General features: G+C 37.4%; 2 protein-coding genes across 2 annotated transcripts in view; one reads left to right on the forward strand and one right to left on the reverse strand.

Moving 5' to 3' along the window:
• Positions 1 to 2,589: 2,589 nt before the first annotated feature.
• lonrf1l (LON peptidase N-terminal domain and ring finger 1, like) lies at positions 2,590 to 13,573 on the forward strand. Its single transcript, XM_020930524.2, is given in 13 exon segments — positions 2,590 to 3,320; positions 4,741 to 4,862; positions 5,360 to 5,482; positions 6,093 to 6,118; positions 6,120 to 6,291; positions 6,861 to 7,071; positions 8,006 to 8,108; positions 8,207 to 8,321; positions 9,026 to 9,147; positions 9,231 to 9,389; positions 10,115 to 10,277; positions 10,363 to 10,515; positions 11,617 to 13,573. Coding segments are annotated over 13 exon segments (2,223 nt in total). The 5' UTR covers positions 2,590 to 2,725; the 3' UTR covers positions 11,776 to 13,573.
• Positions 13,574 to 14,240: 667 nt separating this feature from the next.
• Positions 14,241 to 19,282, reverse strand: part of cabp4 (calcium binding protein 4) — a 30,663-nt gene continuing 25,621 nt past the window's right edge. The window contains exon 8 of the mRNA XM_020930591.2: positions 14,241 to 14,269. Within this exon, the coding sequence (XP_020786250.2) occupies positions 14,241 to 14,269 (29 nt within the window). The remainder of the gene's footprint in view (positions 14,270 to 19,282) is intronic.

Genomic DNA, 19,282 nt, shown 5'->3' on the forward strand with positions numbered 1-19,282 from the left:
CATGTTTAACACACACATCCTGATCGTTTAGGCTTTTTAGGTTCCAAACTGAAACCACTTGTGATGTCATCAGGTGGTAATATTCAAAGTGTGTGTGGTCTTAAACTCCATATGCCTTCACTAGAATCATCTGAACACTTTGCAGCCCTGGAATTGCCAAACTTTGAAGACACAGCTCTTGTTTTAACCTTGTTGAAATGTCTTATTCTTGTGTATTGTACAGTAAAGCACTTCAGTTGAGGCTAAAAATAGATTTTAACTGCAACTTGATGACATCACAAGGTGGAACAGAGCATTTTGAGCTTTGAAAATGTAGACAGACCAATGAAGCAGGGTTACTCAGACGTGTGCGAGTGAAACAAAACACAACTCTGGGTATGTTTTTCAGAAGGTAAAAGTGTTATAACATGGCAAAAAGCTCCAAGAGTCAATTTTGCGTAATATGGGACCTTTAAAATAAATGTACTTGAGTTAATGCATGTGTGCTATGCATTTCTGCAACTGGGGTATTGTGTGTTTATCACATGGCCGTACTGTACCAGGAATTTCACAAGGAGACACACACTTAACTCTGAGGATTTAAAACTATGCTGATTTGAAATCTCAGACCCTGACTGAGCAGTCTGATGACTTGATCATCCTTTCCCCATGTGTCAGAGCCAGGTGTCAGACATGCCTGTGTGTGTGTGTGTGTGTGTGTGTGTGTGTGTGCCTCTGTGTGTGTGTCTCTATGTGTGCATGTGTGCGTGTGTCTGTGTTAGCCATTGAGGTGGACAAGACTAAACCTGTTGAGCCAAGACCCATAGCCTAGAGAGCCAGTGTTTTAGATGATTACACTGGTACTATTGAGATTGTAACACTGTGTAAAATAAAATAGAATAAATTAAAATAAAAACAATCAAATTAAATGATCTGTTCAATGGCTTTGTTTACCTAAAATATAACAAACTGACAGGATTTGCACAACATGTACAGCCCAGTCTTGACTAATGGCAGTCTTAAGCCATGTTTTTTAGGGACAAACGTAGATCTTTGCTGCCCTCTTGTGGTTAAAAATAACTTGTAATTCAATTTGCACGATATTACAAATCCTTCCTAAATATAAAAATAAAAATAAAAAATAAATAAACAAATGAATAGAATTTCACTATTGCGACAAATCATCAGAATCACTTTAAGCTTTTATCACTCAGTTGTATTTACAGGACAAATTAGTTTAAATTCATTATACCAAGGCCAGAACAGCAGGACTATTTTGAAGGCTATAAAGAATTAACAATTATTTATAGCCTATTTAAACACAAAAAATAAGTTTCATCTTCATGACTGATGTAGGCCTAAATGCTTTTGTAGGCTACCTGTTTTCCACTGACCACAAGATGGCGCTCATACCCTGACTCCATCACTCCATGTTTTCCACCTAGGTCCATGTCTTACACTTAAACTTTAGCGGCTTTTTTTATTAAAATGTAATTGTATGAGGAGTTTAGGGCTTTAGTCCCATTTTGATGTTGCCGTTGTGGGGCCTCTTAGCACAGGTATTCACACTTCAAACTCTGCCCCTGTAACCAGGACAGTCTTCCGTGATGGCACTCAGTACTTGAAATTGCAGTGGTCACTGAAGGCAACACACACTTAGTTAAACATTTTTGACCAGTAAGCTGCAAATTTCCTTTGGTTTCTCTGAAAATGCCCAAAACAGGAAAAACTAGACATAGCAGATAATGCAAAAACATACACTATACGTGGTTTAGTAACAAGAAGAAGTAGGCCTACGTTTAGTTTTTACCTTCCACTTAAGATTTTTGCAGGTTTAATTAAATGCTACATGTGAAGAAGTAACCAGAACATTTATGTGTGTAAGATATAATGTAATGTATCTGAGTGCTTAACTTGACTTTTTTCTGAATGATGAATCATTCATCATAATACTCTGTTATAGTCCAATTAAATCGGCCATTACGGCATAATTCACAGACTATGTTGTGGAACGTGGATCACATTATTGTGTGATTAAATATAATGAAGGACTAGGCCTATAATTAATGTAGCCTATACATTACCTTTTTTGATTGTATAACAAAATGCTTATCTATATTGTATTCAATAAATGAACAGTGCATTAAAAAAAAAAACAAGAAAATGCAAAAACATCTAGGTTTATATCCAGTCTATACAGTCTCTATATATGTAACCCATTGCCCCCGTCTGGACCAAGGCCAGTTTATTTCTTGACAGTCAAACGTCTACTAATTAAGTTACATAAAATAAATATAACATAAAATTTAATAACATAGTGTTACAAAATGTTATTACACAACAGGTTATGACAAGATGCCTTCAAAGTGCAATAAAACTTTCCCATAAAAAAACAAACAAAACAACTATGTTAGTAAGAGCTTTTGCTCTTCTGTTACTTTATGTGCGCGGGGGAGAAACTTGGTTTCAGGTCTTTTAAGATTTAAACATCTTTGGCAGCAGCTTTATTCTTAACAAACTCTCCCGTCTCTTCCGTAGTTATGAAACTTCGAAACGCACGTTTTGTAATCACTGCGTCTGACCAATCACAGCACGAGCCTGCTGCTCACGTGACGTAGTTTTTATGTAACAAACGGGTGTCAATAGGAAAGTCCTCTGTGCTGCTGCTCTCAAGGACCGCAGCAACTATAGAAATGTACAGATACACTAACAGCAAACCTCTTTAACCTTTTTTCATTACTCTAAAATGTCGATTCAGTCGCACGCGGCGCTGGAGGCGTCGGAACGAAGCGCGTTCTTCATCGGGGAGGACTGGGACGAGGTGGTACCTGAGGAGAAGGGCCACCATGAACTCATATTACAGAAAGCAGATGCCCTAGCATCGGAGAACTGTCTCAAAGAGGCCATACACTTATTTTCTGTCGCTATGCGCTACGGCCCATTAAAGCCGGAACAGCTGAGCACTTTCGTGGACTGTATTCTTCGCAATTTTAAAAGGAAATCTGAATCCTGCCCGGAGCAGCGTCTGGACAAAGCGGACAGCTCCAGAGATGACTTATTTGAGTGTCCAAATTGCCATAATTTCTTGGGAGAACCAGTGACTGCAGCCTGTGGACATACCTACTGTAGAAGATGTTTACAACGGCGCCTGTTATGTAAATGCAGGGTGTGTAATGAAGCAGTGACAGGGGAGAAAGCCAATATACTGCTGTGTGGACTCGTAGAGAAATGGTTTCCTGAGGAACATAAAATATCCAGGACTGTAGGTGAAGTAGATGCTCTTTGTAAAAAAAGACAATATGACGACGCCATTTCGCTGGCCTCTGAGATCATAGACTCAGGTGAGTAAAGCACATGTAGAACATGCATAACTCTAATAGGTCTGTGGCATAACCTCACATCCATGTTATGACAGCGTTTCCTGGTAAACCGGCGCAGGCTCAGTAGGCAAAAATAAAACCTCTGCCTTTACATGACTGTTGTGTCTACACGGTGTTCATTGTTCTACTGACCAATATTTTCAAGTCCGTACAATTGTTTACTGCTTCTACATAGGCCACCCACGACGCCACCCCGGGTAATTAGATGGTGAGGTGAGGTCAAATACGGCTTACGAAAGTTATCACTGCGCGCATGCGTGTTCTGTGGACATTGCATAAGGCAGGTCGTGATCGCGACCCATATATGATCATGGATCTATGTGTATGGGTCTTAAAGAGGTGCATCTTAATGCTATAGGACTGGTTTAACTGTTTGTCTATAGCCTGTGAAGATTATAATGAGGCTCATGGGGTTATTAATTGGTAAAGGCCAGTACAAATGCATTCAAATGGCTTTCTGTTGATATTTTTTGATAATTCTTTACATAGCCTCACACTTTTCAGTTGTATGTAGGTCAAGTGATATAATAAGTCACATAACCAAGTAATCAACTGCCTCTGTCTCAGGCCGCCTCAAATCAGCTGTTATCTAAAGGAAACTAATGTGTCTGATTGTTGTTGTATTATACAACATTACATTATAGCACTTAAATAAATGTGATCAGTCTGTCCTGAATTAAACAATAGACCTACATTTGTGCATCTTATGCACAGGCTCCTCACAGCTTCTCACAAAACCTCTAAGATTTTGTGCTTTTGAGATGCATTTTTTAAACATTTTCTTATGAGAGGGCAGTAAATCTGTCTGACTTAAATGTGCATTCGTCTGTATCTCCACAGGTTAAGGTACACTTTACTTTACTATGAAGGACATTTGTCCTCTGCATTCTACCCCTTTTTCATTAAACTATATTTTATTTATTCAGGTCTGTCTGGAATAATAATAAAAATAGACTTTACCGTCTTTAATTAAACTATCTTTAATTTATTCAAAAACAGACAGTTGTATCAAAAGCGGTTGGTTTGGTGGAGGTTTAGGCCATTTTCTGGAACATTCCAGGCAAACCCAATGTCTCCATAGAGAAGAACAGCTTTTGGACCCTCCACCTAAGAACTAACATAGAGCCCATTTAGTAACTTTAACTTTTGTAGATTTTTTTGAGTATTCACTTTATTTTTTGGCATGTTAAACTCTTTCATGCAAATGAAACTTAAGTGCTTGAAAGAGCCTTCTTGAGGGTGATTGACTGACAGCAGGTGTAGATTCATGAGATCTGTTTGCATTACCTTCTTAGGACCATATTGGTCTATAATGGGAAAGCTAGTTTTAAAAATAATCTATTTGAATAGTAATATGTAATAGCTCTTTTTTCCTCTTCAGGTCATCCAGATTCAACAGCAGTGGCGCGTTTGTCTCGTGCAGAGGCTTTCATGGCCATGAAACAATACAACCAGGCTCTGGAAGACACCGAGTTCTGCTCCAACTTCAGATTCTCTGCAGAAGTAAGCCACGATCTTTTCTCATTTGTCTTTTATTTTTTGTCTTCTTTATAATTTTATAATTTCTGCTTTTATTGGATTACAGTATTTACATTGAAGAATGTATTAAAATATGTAGATAACACTTAGATGGTGTTTAAAGGTGCACTATGCAACTTTTTGGTTGAGGGTCCTTCGACTGCTTGTTTCTATGGATATGTCATCGCTCTGCCTGGAATGTTCCACAATATGACATTAAATTACAGCTGGTTTTATAGCTAAAAATCCCTAGGAAAACAGGCATTCTAACTGTAAGCGGGGTTGCCTCTTCACAGATCTGACCTGTAACTGCTCTGGTTTGGTGTCCATGAAGACTGAAAGCTTTAATTGTTCATTGTGAAACATTCCAGACAAAGCAATAACATCTCCATGGAGAAAGGCATTTGATGGAGCCTCCACTAGAAAAGTTGCACAATGCACTTTAGGTTTTGGTATTGGCCTGACCTTGTTTGCTTCTTTAGGTGTTGTTCAGGAAAGCCATGGTACTGAATGAAATGGGTCAGGTGGATGAGTCTCTCCAAGTCTTCCTTCAGTGTTTGTCTATAGACGAGGACTTCCCCAGTGCAAAGAGACAAGTGGAAAAGGTGAAGGACCAAACTGCTCTGATAACGATTGTTTGTTTTACTTTACTTTATTATTTTATTAGCATTACTAATTTGTGATAATAATTTTATTACATCTTATTTCACCTGCTTTATATCAGATATATTTCAGTGAAGGCCTTGTTTACTTGTAGGAGCGTTACAAAATCAAATTTCATAAGTTGTTTTAGTGGGTCAGGTCTGGTGACCTTCTATGTAATGAAATTAGTATCAGTTACAACAGTTCAAATGCTAAGTAATAGTAAGTAAGAGTTCACATTAGTGCATTTAATGAAGACTTATTTTGTAGTAAATGTAATAATTTAATTAGTTTGTTCCACATATGACTTTTATTAATGTCTGAATGGTGCTGTCTTAAAGCATTAGACTTTATATTCAGTAAAGGCAAATCTGATTAAATCCTGATGTCTCTATTACATTACTCTAAATGTTAGTATGAACTTCTTCAGTTACACAGTTTGGACTGTTCCCGGAGTACACAGACTGACCCAATTACACCCAATCTAGTGTCTCTCTATTGTTGTGTATGATTTTTTTGGGGGGGTCAATCAAACACTGAGATGTTGCAATTAAGCAATCATTTTTGTTTCAGATTTTGTGTGGTCTACTTTCCCCAACTCGAGAATGTTAAAGTTGGTCTGAGAGAAACAACGCAGAGCACTTCCCCTCGTCTCCGCAGTAAAACCCTGGTGTCTGACGCGCAAACAGATCCACAGAGTCCGGTTCAAAGACAAGACTGCCAGCATCAAGGACGCGCCACCTCTGCCCACCCCTCACTGGAGAGTCAGGAGGTACACACAACCTCACCTACACTCATATCATACTCTACCACTGTTAAAACAACTCAACATTATGTAAGAGATAGCCTTATCCTCGTCCTGTCAATGATTATATCATCTTTGCACTGTTTTCCTTATGACCTCTTGTATTGACCTTACCCTGGAAGTTGCCATGCACGCTCCCTTCATCATTTGAGTTCTGTCATTTTGCATGGGCCTGCTTATCCTAACAGCAAATTGATTGACTGATTTGTGCCAAGAGAGAAAAAATAATCATATATATACTGCATATTTATTATAACAACAGAAAAGCACATTTCTCTTAAATTAAATAATTTGAAAAAAAAAATGTGGTTGCTTATGTACACTGATTACAAAACCTTAAAAATATTTACATATAGCAAAATAAATTACACATTATACATACTAAATGTGTAATAGACATGACATAACAAATAAGTTCAATAAAGCCATTTTAAAGCCTCCTAGAGAATCAGTGAGATACTGTGTCCAAGTAATTCCCGTGTGGATCAATCAAGTTTGTCTAAGCAAGTCTAATTTGAGTATTTATGACTCCACAGAGACGCTTTGAAAGCTTAGAGAGACCTGGTTTGAGCCGTGCCCTCTCATTACGAATGCATGGGTCTATCAGCAGTGATGAGGGCTTGAAGAGGGTCTGTTCTGCTCCACAACTGGGCGACCAGGAGAAAGGAAGCCTGTTGAAGAGGAAGTTGTCAGCGTCAGAGGCTGAGCATTGTGTTTTGGCTAGTGGAAATAACAAGCATAAAAAAGGTCAGTATCTTTTATGTAACTGAGCTGATTTGATTGAAAGGGCCCATATTACGCAATTTTGTGATCTATGTTATAATGCTGTTTCCTCATCATAGACACAAACCTTGAGTTGCGTTTTGTTTCATTCACACATGTTTAACACACAAATCCAGAATATTTTAGGCCGCCACACACTACAGGTGAGTATGCCCGATTTAGGGTGCAATTTGCTTCTTCCCGAGTTCAGGGGGGCATGACCTGACTTTTACGATTAGTGAGCATCTTCGGCGTTGTTAAGCAGTTACATGGTTCACACTATTTACATGTTGCCACAAGTGTGTTGCTATTAGTGTGCTGATGGTCATCCACTTTGAACTCTTAGGAGTCTCAAAACGAGTTGTTTTATTCTACACAGAAAACCGCTGACGTGAAGTCCGCTCACAACTTTAGACTGTTTTATGTAGCCGTATCTCGCAGCAATTTTTGTCACATTCTCCTCTTGTCTGCGGTGTGTGCTTTTTGTTGCACGTTTAAAAAGTCGTTTAAGACCAAATAATCCTGCTGTGTGTGGCGGCATTTAGGCTGAGTTCCCCACTGTGTTTTTAAACTCCATGCACCTTCACTAGAATCATTTGGATGATTTCAGCTCTGGAATTGCCATGTGTATTGATCTAAAGGTAAAAGGTAGTTGTTAACTTGGAAAGTACCACTACATGACATCACAAGTTGGAACGAAGCGTTTTGAGTTTAGGAGATGTAGTCAGACTATTATTAAAGGATTACTCAAAGAATGTGTGAGTGAAAGAAAACACAGCTCCTGGTGTGTTTTTGATGAAGTAAACACATTATAACATGACTTAAAGATCACAAGAATCCATTTTGTGTAATACAGGACATTTACATTTTTTCATGCTTTGGAAAACTCACTCTGATGGTTTTGCTTCTGTCTCTGTAGGGGTCACAACCGACAGCCATCGCACCAGCAAAACTAGAATGTATAGAATTTTTCCTGAGGGTGGACTTAATCTCAATGATGTGGAGTGCTCTCTTTGCATGAGGTAAAGACTCCGAAAAACACAAAAAACTCTGCTGCTTAATGTAAAATGACATTATAATAATAAAAAATAACCTAATTTTCACCTTTTGTCTGTCACAGATTATTCTATGAGCCTGTTACTACGCCCTGTGGACATACGTTTTGTAAAAGCTGTCTTGAACGCTGCTTGGACCACATGCCTCAATGTCCCCTCTGTAAAGAGAGTTTGAAAGAGGTACAGAGCACTTAAAGTAGTAATTAGCAGAATGAATGAAGTAGAGCTGGGCAATATGGCAAAAAAACAACATGATTTTATTCCTTGTATTAGGTTAGGTTAGTTTTTTTGCCATTTGTAGTTAAAGGTGCATTGTGTAGCTTTTCTGGTTTTCTGTTTTTCTCCGTGCAAATGTTATTGCTTTGTCTAGAATGTTTCACAGTATTGTAACTTCTCTATCATCATGGAGACCAAACCAGACCAAAGTTACAGATCAGATCTGTGGAGAGGCAACCCTACTTATAGTCAGCTATAAAACTACTTGTAATTGAATAAATGTAATATAGAACAGTTTAAAGTCATACTCAGGAACATTCCAGGCAGAGAAATGACCATAAAATCCATAGAAACAAGCAGGTGATGGACCTCCAACCAAAAAGTTACATCGTGCACCTTTAAAAACCATAATGAAAAGCATGTTCAAAAAGCTCAAATTGCACCATGAGACATTAAAAACAACAATTATATGTACAGTTTCTAATTAACAACAAATATAAATCCCTTTTCATATTAATTCCATGAACACATATTAGACTAGTGCACAAAAAGCCCAATCATTGACAATTTTAAAGTATTGGATCTCAATTCGATTAAACTCTAATTAACTGTACAGCTCTTACCATCTTACTTTGTAGCTAATCAAGTCCTCGTCTTGTCTTTTTCAGTATCTAGCATCTAGAAATTACATCGTGACTAAACTCTTGGACACATTGATTAAGCGGTATTTAGGAAATGAATATGAAGAGAGAGCTAAAGTGCATCAAGAGGAAACCAGAGAGCTTTCAGAGTGAGTTTCCTTCTTGTTTTGAAATTTAATAATTACTGTATCATTAAAAGAGATTAAAATTTTTTTCTTATTTTTTTGTGCAGTTTGACAAAGAATGTGCCTATCTTTGTATGTACCATGGCTTACCCCACCGTGCCTTGCCCTCTACACGTTTTTGAGCCTCGATATCGCCTCATGATTCGCCGCTGCATGGACACTGGTACGCGGCAGTTTGGGATGTGTATCAGTGATCCAGAGAAAGGGTGAGTTAAAATTCCTCAGAACGGAACTCCCTAAATTCTTCTTCATTTGGGCACGGTCCTCAGCGTTCCATGGAGACTAACTCATTTCCAAGGAAGGAGATAACTTCATAATCATTACAACTGATGTAATTACAGTAAATATTAAGGCTCAGAGGCATTGCGAAATCTAATCCTGATCCTAACCACAACCTGATTGTAAAAAAAACTGACAAAAATCTGTTTGCATAACCATTTATATAAAGTGGGTGTTTGGGGGAAGAATCTAGAAGTCTAATTTAAGTTTAAAGCTTTATTTGTCAGAAATGTCTGTTTCTTAGACCTGCACTGCAAAAAACTTGACTAAAATTTACGATATAAACACTTAAATCTATCAGAAAATGACTTAAAAGTAGTGAAATTATCTGTCCATGCTGCAAGATAATTTTACTTGACAAGTTATCTTAAAATAAACTACCTCTAGACTAGAATTAAGCATTCTCAGAACTAGTAAGTAGATAAATCTGAAAGCATGATTAATAACCTGATATAAATTTTTAAATCTTGGCCAGATCAGAGAAATTTGCAGTGTGGCAGCTCAGTTGAATAAAAAAAACCCTGTTAGAATGTTGCTTGTCATGGTTGCAGTAGAGCGTTTAGTCCTGCCCGTGGATGAAATGCTTTTAGGGAGTCCCTCAGAGCAGCAAAATGTAAAAAAAAAATCTAACTAAATCTCTTCTTGCAAACAGGTTTGTGGATTATGGCTGCATGCTCATTATCAGAAGTGTCCATTTTCTCCCCGATGGACGGTCAGTGGTGGATACGATCGGTGGAAAGCGCTTTCATGTGCTGTCGCGGGGAATGAAGGACGGCTACAGCACTGCCAACATCGAGCACTTAGAAGATACTAAGGTACCGTTAAGTTTGTTTATTATCACTTTTAACCTTTTCCTGCTTTGACTTTTGGCAATAACTGATGTACGTGTGATTGTGTCAGGTGGAGGACAGTGGAGACCTGTATAGACTACAAGAACTACACGATGCCGTTTATGAGCAGGCCTGTGTGTGGTTTCAAAACCTCAAAACTCGCTTCCGTAACCAGATCTTACAACATTTTGGGGCAATGCCAGAACAAGAAGCAAACATTCAGGTAAATTTCTCGATTTCTTAATTGTTCCTATTTGAGTGACAAACAAGTTTTTTAATGCCTAATAGGCTCTGTGTACAGCAGCATGAGTTACTTTTATGGATAAGAAAACATAAAATAAACACTTAATTAGGACTACCCAATTATTTTTATATGGAGAATACTGGTTTGTGGTTTTGCTTTAGTATTTATTATGCCCCAAATTAGAATTAATGCTAGCATTTAGACACAAGCATCTCTCTTTCTAAACACAGAAGTGTCCTCCGCTCAAGTGTTATTTGTGCACTGTCCACAGCCTTATTTTAAAATATTTATTCATTTTTGCTTGACTCAGCAAAAGTGTTACTGTGCACAGAGCCTGTTAGTAATGCTTAATTATTCATTCAGAGGTCTACATCTCTCTAGGAAGCCTTAGTCATAGAAATTAATTTAAGTCTGAGTCTAAAAACTGCAGCAGGCCAAAGTTAGTTTACAATATAGGTTAAAGAGCTTTGGAGTTAATCCTTCTGGCTGTTGCATCACCCTTGTTATAAGCAGTAACGCACACACAAACAGTCATTAACGGTGGCGTGTTTGTGTATTCCTCTTGTTGTGATAGTGTTAGATATTGTAAGAATGCTCAGTCCTTCACTCTTGAATGTTATGGCGGCTTTAGGCTTACGTATTCAATCACAAGATAATTCTTAGCGATATATCACTGACGCGCAAGCATTCCTGAAAGAGATTACCGTAAAAGGGAATTTATGTTCTAGTCTGTTCTGTTCTACTTTATTTTTAAAGCAGTTTTTTACACAAACAAAAGATAAGAAATGTATTTTATCACAGTAAAATATGAACTGCCCCTTACAGTTAGTCAAAGACGTTTGGAGTTGCTGTATAAATTGTCCATTTTGTCAATTTTGTCCATTATTCTTGATATATGCACTATATTCAATGATGGATACTGTACCTTTAGTATAAAATGTGTGTTTTATGCCAATACATCATAGGCTATTAGAGAAGGCAGCCATATACACTTCTTTTACAGAGATGTACTGTAGCTTCTAGTAGTAAAAATATATAGAAAGAGATCTTAGATATTAAACCAAATGTATTTTCTTTTAGGCGACTACAAATGGTCCGGCCTGGTGTTGGTGGCTTCTTGCTGTGCTTCCCATTGACCCTCCGTACCAGCTCTCAGTCCTGTCTTTGACCAGCCTTCGAGACCGCCTCGTAAAGATCCAGCACATTCTGACATATTTACAAAGTATTCAAACCAACTAGACCTTTCCAGAAGTTCATTTAAGGTCACACATCATTTTATTTTATTTTATTTTTTAAATACCAGGACAATGTCATTATAGGCCTGTCATGATAACACATTTTGAAGGACAACATTTTGCTACAGAGATATACTGCAATAATGATAAGATTGAAACCACTACTACTTCATACCATTGATGCAATAACAATCATGCAAAATAATCATTCTAAACCATTTCTAAATAGACAGAAGCATTAAAAGACATAAGCAGCAACAAATAAATAACAGAATGAATTAATAATGGAAGTTACTTTTTCAACCCTCAACAGCTCAAATCTTATCAATTACTACAAAAGTCTCCCAAAAACATTGTGAAAGCTTTCATATATTGAAGCATAAGTTGATATAGTAATTATGGTGACAGGCCTATGTCATTATCACTTTAGTTTGTTTTGAAGCTTCCTGGAATGAGAATAAATAAATGAGGATTGAATTATGATCACTGTTATATTAAGGATAAGGCTGAACACCTCAGGGATTCTTCCATTGATTCGATTGTGTAATAACATCTGCCCTTAGCCTTACCCTTTTAACTGATAGCATGGTTCATTTGAAGTAAACTGGATCAAATACATAAAAGGCTTCCCTTAAGCAGTGTTAAACCACGGGTTAAGAAACATAAGCTCTAATAAAGACTAGTGGCCAATACAGGATGATGTTGAAGTCTTTAAAAAACTGGATCCTAATGCTGGTACAGAACCTATTGCTGACTTAAATGTAAGACTTTGTTCATTTACATCACTGCCGAGAAAACGTGTTAGAAAACTTCAAATTATTGTTTCTTCCTAAGGAGAATAGAATGTTTCTCTGTCTTTTTTGTTTTGCTTGGTTACACTAATCTAAAAACTATCATTTAACCATAGACTGTATATATAAATGGACATAACTAACCTGCTTGCCACGTTCCACATAGGAAGTGAGCATGGGAGCGCTTCTGGCTTCATCGACTCTGGCTACAATTAACTTTACATTGAAAAATCGTCACCCCTCTCTCTCTAACTGCTGCAATGAGCCTCGTCGTTTTGGTTTTAAAATGGTCGTATTAACCCGCTCTACATGATCCTGGTGTTTTTATTTTGTTATTCATGTTTTTATATTTATTCTTCCTTAATAAATTTGGAACTCTACTCCAAATTCACTCCTATAACTGAGAATCTCGTGAGTCACAGTCCCTTAGTCCACTTCTTTATACAGTCTATGAATTTAAGATGCAAATCCAGAAATGTAATGGTCAACATTTTCACTCTCTTTCAAATAACGATACAGAAATCTTCCAAAACACATGGGTTAGTAACATTTTATTCTTGTTCTGCTGTGAGAATGTTTGAGGTTATAGATTCTCATCACAACACGAGAATGTACGATAAATTAATCAAAATTATTTAAATAGTACTTGTACATTCTCAGTGAGTTGTGGAGAATCCTAATGGGTGTTTGCAATATTGAGACAAATCGCGTACGTGAGGAGAAGTTCGCCGTGTTTTCCATTCAAAGCTGCTCTTTTGCTGCATGGAGGGGAAATATGCAGAGCTTTAGTCAAGGGACTGTGATTGCCTTACATCATTGTGAATTTAAAACAATGTGTCTGCTTGGTTACCATTCCTTTTTGCTATAGTATGAAGACACATTGCATTGTTTCTGTTTAAGTTTATAATGTAAAAACAAGTCGAACGCTATCAGTGTAAATCATTTGTACCATTTTTGTTTAAGTTAACAATTGTATTATATAAGAATAAATGCACATTTTCAACTTAACAATGTTTTTATTGGAGTGTTTTTATTTAATACTCATTTAATATCCAGCTGCTAGTAAGTATATGTTGAACGAGTGTGTCAATTATCAACCACTAGAGGGGGTAGTTACAGCATTATTGCCTTACAGAGGTATTGTATAACAAAATGAACCCACTGCATTTTTTAAACTCACATTTTTCTTCAAAAACAAAAATAAAAAGCTTCTTAAACATCCTATAACACACAAAATTGAGCTTTTAGCCATGTTATAATCATCAAAACACATCTGGGGTTGTGTTTTGTTTCATTCACACATGTTTGAGTAATCCTTTATTATTAGCCTGACAACTTAACAGCTCTTTTTACCTTTAATTCGGTAAAGATTGGCAATTCCAGGGCTGAAATCATTCAAATGATTCTAGTGAAGGTGCATGGAGTTTAAAAACACAGTGGAGCACCTCCTGTATTACCACACGACATGACAAAGTGGACTTTGAGAGAAGAACACAGCTTAAATATATGTGAATGAAACAAAACACAACTCCGTGTATGCTTGTGATGGAAACAACATTATAGCAAGAATCAGAAAATTGCGTAATATGGGCTCTTTAAGATTGAAACACAACATGATCAATCAGCTTTCGTGAGGTAAGGTGCTGGTCCACTCTCCGTCGACTCCAGTTGTTTGAAATCACCGCGCTGAGAGCATCATAACAAACTCTGCAGGCACACAGAGACAGCAGCGCAGTCAGATTCAATGATAAACACAAATGACAGGCTAATATCATAAGAGCACAGTGCAGGATACAGACATAATATTATCAGCCCTGCTCTAGACTTAATAGGAGGAGAATGGCTCGTTAGTAACCGAGTTTACAGCCCGTCTACATTAGTACAACGGAAATAAACGCTCAAAGTTAAAGGTGCATTGTGTAAATTTTCCGGTGCTGGGTTCATGAAATGCTTGTCTCCATGGAGATGCTATTACTTTATCTGGAATGTTTTACAGTATGGCATTAAACTGTCACATTTTCTTAGTCCAGTAGTCAAGACCACACTAATCGAGACCAAGACCAGTCTGAGACCACAGGGTCCCAAGACCAGGACAAAACCAAGACCTCTGAGGGTCAAGACCAAGACAAGACCGAGACTTTTAAAGGCTGAGACCAAGACGAGACCGAGACCACAGCCAATCGAAACCAAATCGAGACCATCATTGTAATTTTTGACATTTATTTGTATTTTACAGTTATTTTGGCACATATGTATCAATGTTTTTATAAATCTATCTCTATTTTTTTTTTTTCGAGTGTCAGACCTCAAGACTGAGACAAGACCGAGTCCAAACGCGGTTGAGCCCGAGTCGAGACCAAAACCGTAAAAAATGATGGGTCTCAAATACTACGACACTAGATTTTCTATCATCAAGGAAACCAAACAAGGCCAAGTCACAGGTCGGATCAGTCAGAATACCTGTTTTTCTAAATGTTAAACCACCTGTAATTGAATAAATGAGCTGTTTAATGTCATACTGTGGAACATTCCAGACAGACCAATGGCATATCCACAGAAACAAGCATGTGGCGGACCCCCAACCACAAATTTACACAGTTCACTTTTAAAATGCATTAAAATCTGTTACATAACATTTGTTTCCATTAAACTGAGATAACTTGTCACTCAACCCTGGTATTGATCTGACAATGTAAGCCACTGTTGTTTAAGTGCATTTGGCTTGAGGCCCTGACTATTGAATTCAAGCAGCCAATCAACACGTTTATTTTCTATTGTGTTGGTTAAGTCCTGGGCGCTGAAAGACCTTTGATTGTAGATGAGAGGCTGTTGACTGGTATTAAAGGGTAAGTCCTGATTAACACAGTTCCTTTATTCCTTTACCTGACCAGCCAGATGCACACGCTTTGACGAAACTTTACAAAGACGAGTGGATCCGGAGCTGTATTCTGTCTCCGGGATTTCAGAGGGCGTGATTGACAGACGGCTTAACCAATCACAGAGACACATGCTCTGTTTGTGTCAAAAATAAACATGACTTCGTGCATGCAAAAAAAGTGGAAAAAAGAGCATTAAAGGTACACTGTGTAACTTTTCGGTTGAGAGTCCATCACCATCTTGCTTCTATGGATGGATACGTCATTGCTCTGCTTCGAATGTTCCACAATATGGCATTAAACAGAGCCTTAGATGCATTCTATTATTATGTCTTTTATAGCTCAAAAGTACCTAGAAAACAGACTGACTGTGAGCGGTTGTCTTTCCAGAGATCTGACCAGTAAATTAGCCTAATTTGGTCTCCATGATCGTAGTGTAGTACTTCAAACTGGTCTTGGTCTTGAGACTGGCCTCTTCTAATGCAGTCTTGGTTTTATCTCAGAATCAACCACGTTGATTTGTTGCAATCTTGAAGGCGCTTGGACTCAGTCTTGTCTCTGTCTTGAAGGTGCTTGGACTCGATTTTGTCTCGGTCTTGAAGGTGTGTGGACTCGGTCTTGTCTCAGTTTTGAAGGTGCTTGGACTTAGTCTTTTCTCGGTCTTGAAGGCGATTGGACTCAGTCTTGTCTTGGTCTTAAAGGTGCTTGGACTCGATCTTGTCTCAGTGTTGAAGGTGCTTGGACTCGGTCTTGGACTCGATCTTGTCTCAGTGTTGAAGGTGCTTGGACTCGGTCTTGTCTCGGTCTTGAAGGCGCTTGGACTCAATCTTGTCTCGGTCTTGAAGGCACTTGGACTCGATCTTGCCTTGGTTTTGAAGGTGCATGGACTCATCTTCTCTTGGTCTTGAAGGTGCTTGGACTCGGTCTTGTCTCGGTTTCAAGGTCAGACATTTGACGAGTGATAAAATGGAGATAGACTGTATAAAAAGATTGATATACAGTATATGTGCCAAAATAAATACAAATAAATGTTGAAAATTACAAAGATGGTCTCGATTTGGTCTTGATGGACCGTGGTCTCCGTCTTGTCTTGGTCTCAGCCTTTAAAAGTCTTAGTCTTGTCTCGGTCTCAACCCTCAGAGATCTTGGTCTTGCCCTGGTCTTGGGACCCTGTGGTTTCGGAATGGTCTTGGTCTTGACTACAACACTTCTCCATGATGACAGAAAGGTTTAATGCCATACTGTGAAACTTCTCAGAAAAAAACAAAAACATCTCCATGGAGAAAAGCAGGTGACAGATCTCCACCAGAAAAGTTACACAATGCACCTTTAAGGACTGAGAAATACCACAGATTTTTACAGAATCAACTATCAAAGCATCAAACTATTACTTATCTCAAGTAAAAGAAGTTATATATTTGGTTCTGAATGTTAGGAGAATTTTGAAAAGAAGAGATTTTCTGCATTTGACAGACACGCGATACAAATGAGCAGCTGTGGCTTGTCTGGAGTTTGGATGCAGGATTTTCTCGCTCTATTATCTGATTCCAGCTCCTTTTTAAATTCAGACAGAATTTAGAAGGGACTGGCTGGTCAGGCAAATTATTCCCCAGGTCCACATGAACCCTTTTCACTCTTTGGTAATGTTTCTTTTGAGTGGACCTCTTTCTTCTGGAGTCGCCTTTATATTCAGCCCATGAGACTAAACTGGACGGATAGGCTGCCCCAGAGGCTAATTGATGATAATGAGGTGCGCTGGCTGCTTATTGATCCCTGCAGAGACTGACACGCCTTTTCATATGTTCTCAATAATTATAATTGATCGGACAGCCCAGACAGGACAAACCGAACCTCACTAACGTAAGCTGGTTTTGTGCTTCAGTTAAATGTAGTGTTCACGGGTGCGAGAAGTACACGATTTTGTTTCTTAAGTAAACACACACACACAGGAGCAAAAAATACTCAAGTAAAGTAAAAGTATCACATTAGAAATCAAAGTATTAAAGTCCCTGTTTAAAAATGTACTTAAGAGTAAAAAGTAAACATCTTATTATCTTTTATCGCAATATATCTCTATAGCAATATATTGTGCTTAAGAATTTTTCATCATGATTGTGTTATTATGGATGTCTTTCTATTGTCTACTTGTCCACAACATCCCATAATGCCGTTGGTGCTGGGGTGTCCTTGGAGCTGTCCACTGGAGCGATGGTGCTGGTGTGTGGCGTGTGACAGGTGTCCAGTCATCTATTGATTTGCGTAATGCACTACTGATTAGATTGGACTCCCACCTTTCCATAACTAACACACCTTGACACCTTTACTTTTACATCAACGTCCTCCAGTTGTGGAAGATAATAAATTAAAAGTAGTACATTTTACTTACCTATAATGTTTAGATATCTGTACTTGACTTAACTTCACTTTTTACTTTTACTTAAATACATTTGAGAGCAGGTATCTATACTTTCTACTCCACAACATTTTTGAACAAGGCTGAAAAGTAAAAGCATTTTTAAATAGTCTGAGACCTGCTGAAAGGTTTATTTTTGACATGTTCTTTGTTTGAGCAAATAACAAATAAAGTGTCAATTCAGTTGTTTCTGTTACAAAAAATCAGCACAAATCTTTATCAATACCACTACATTTGAAGCTTCATTAGATCTCAGAATGTGTAAGAAATACTTTTTAACAATAATTTGTATTCTTTAAGTACATTTTTAAACTGGTAGTTTAATACTTTTACTTAAGTTTTTTATTTTATTTTTTTTCATTTGATACTTACTTGCTTTTACTTGAGTATTTCCTTGCTCTGATATCTCTATTATTTTTCTGGTGGAGGGTTTGCTATCTATCTATCTATCTATCTATCTATCTATCTATCTATCTATCTATCTATCTATCTATCTATCTATCTATCTATCTATCTATCTATCTATCTATCTATCTATCTATCTATCTATCTACGTCTGTCTGTCTGTCTGTCTGTCTGTCTGTCTGTCTGTCTGTCTGTCTGTCTGTCTGTCTGTTGTCTGTCTGTCTGTCTGTCTGTCTGTCTGTCTGTCTGTCTGTCTGTCTGTCTGTCTGTCTGTTCTGTCTGTGCTTCTGTCTATCTATCTATCTATCTATCTATCTATCTATTACTGTCTGTCTGTCTGTTGTCTGTCTGTCTGTTCTACCTACCTACCTACCTATCTATCTATCTATCTATCTATCTATCTATCTATCTATCTATCTATCTATCTATCTCTATCTATCTATCTATCTATCTTTATCTTGTCTGTCTGTCTGTCTGTCTGTCTGATCTATCTTCTATCTATCTATCTATCTATCTATCTATCTATCTATCTATCTATCTATCTATCTATCTATCTATCTATCTATCTATCTATCTATCTATCTATCTATCTATCTATCTATCTATCTATCTATCTATCTATCTATCTATCTATCTATCTATCTATCTATCTAACTGTCTGTCTGTCTGTCTGTCTGTCTGTCTACCTACCTATCTATCTATCTATCTATCTATCTATCTATCTATCTATCTATCTATCTATCTATCTATCTATCTATCTATCTATCTATCTATCTATCTATCTATCTATCTATCTATCTATCTATCTATCTATCCTATCTATCTATCTATCTATCTATCTACTGTCTGTCTCTGTCTACCTACCTACCTATCTATCTATCTATCTATCTATCTATCTATCTATCTATCTATCTATCTATCTATCTATCTATCTATCTATCTATCTATCTATCTATCTATCTATCTATCTATCTATCTATCTATCTATCTACAAAGATGTTATTGTTTTGTCTGGAAGGTACTGGT

Source organism: Boleophthalmus pectinirostris, unplaced genomic scaffold (assembly GCF_026225935.1).
Source record: "Boleophthalmus pectinirostris isolate CB_2022bp ecotype Guang Dong unplaced genomic scaffold, ASM2622593v1 HiC_scaffold_22, whole genome shotgun sequence".
In the NCBI taxonomy this organism is placed as follows: domain Eukaryota; kingdom Metazoa; phylum Chordata; class Actinopteri; order Gobiiformes; family Gobiidae; genus Boleophthalmus; species Boleophthalmus pectinirostris.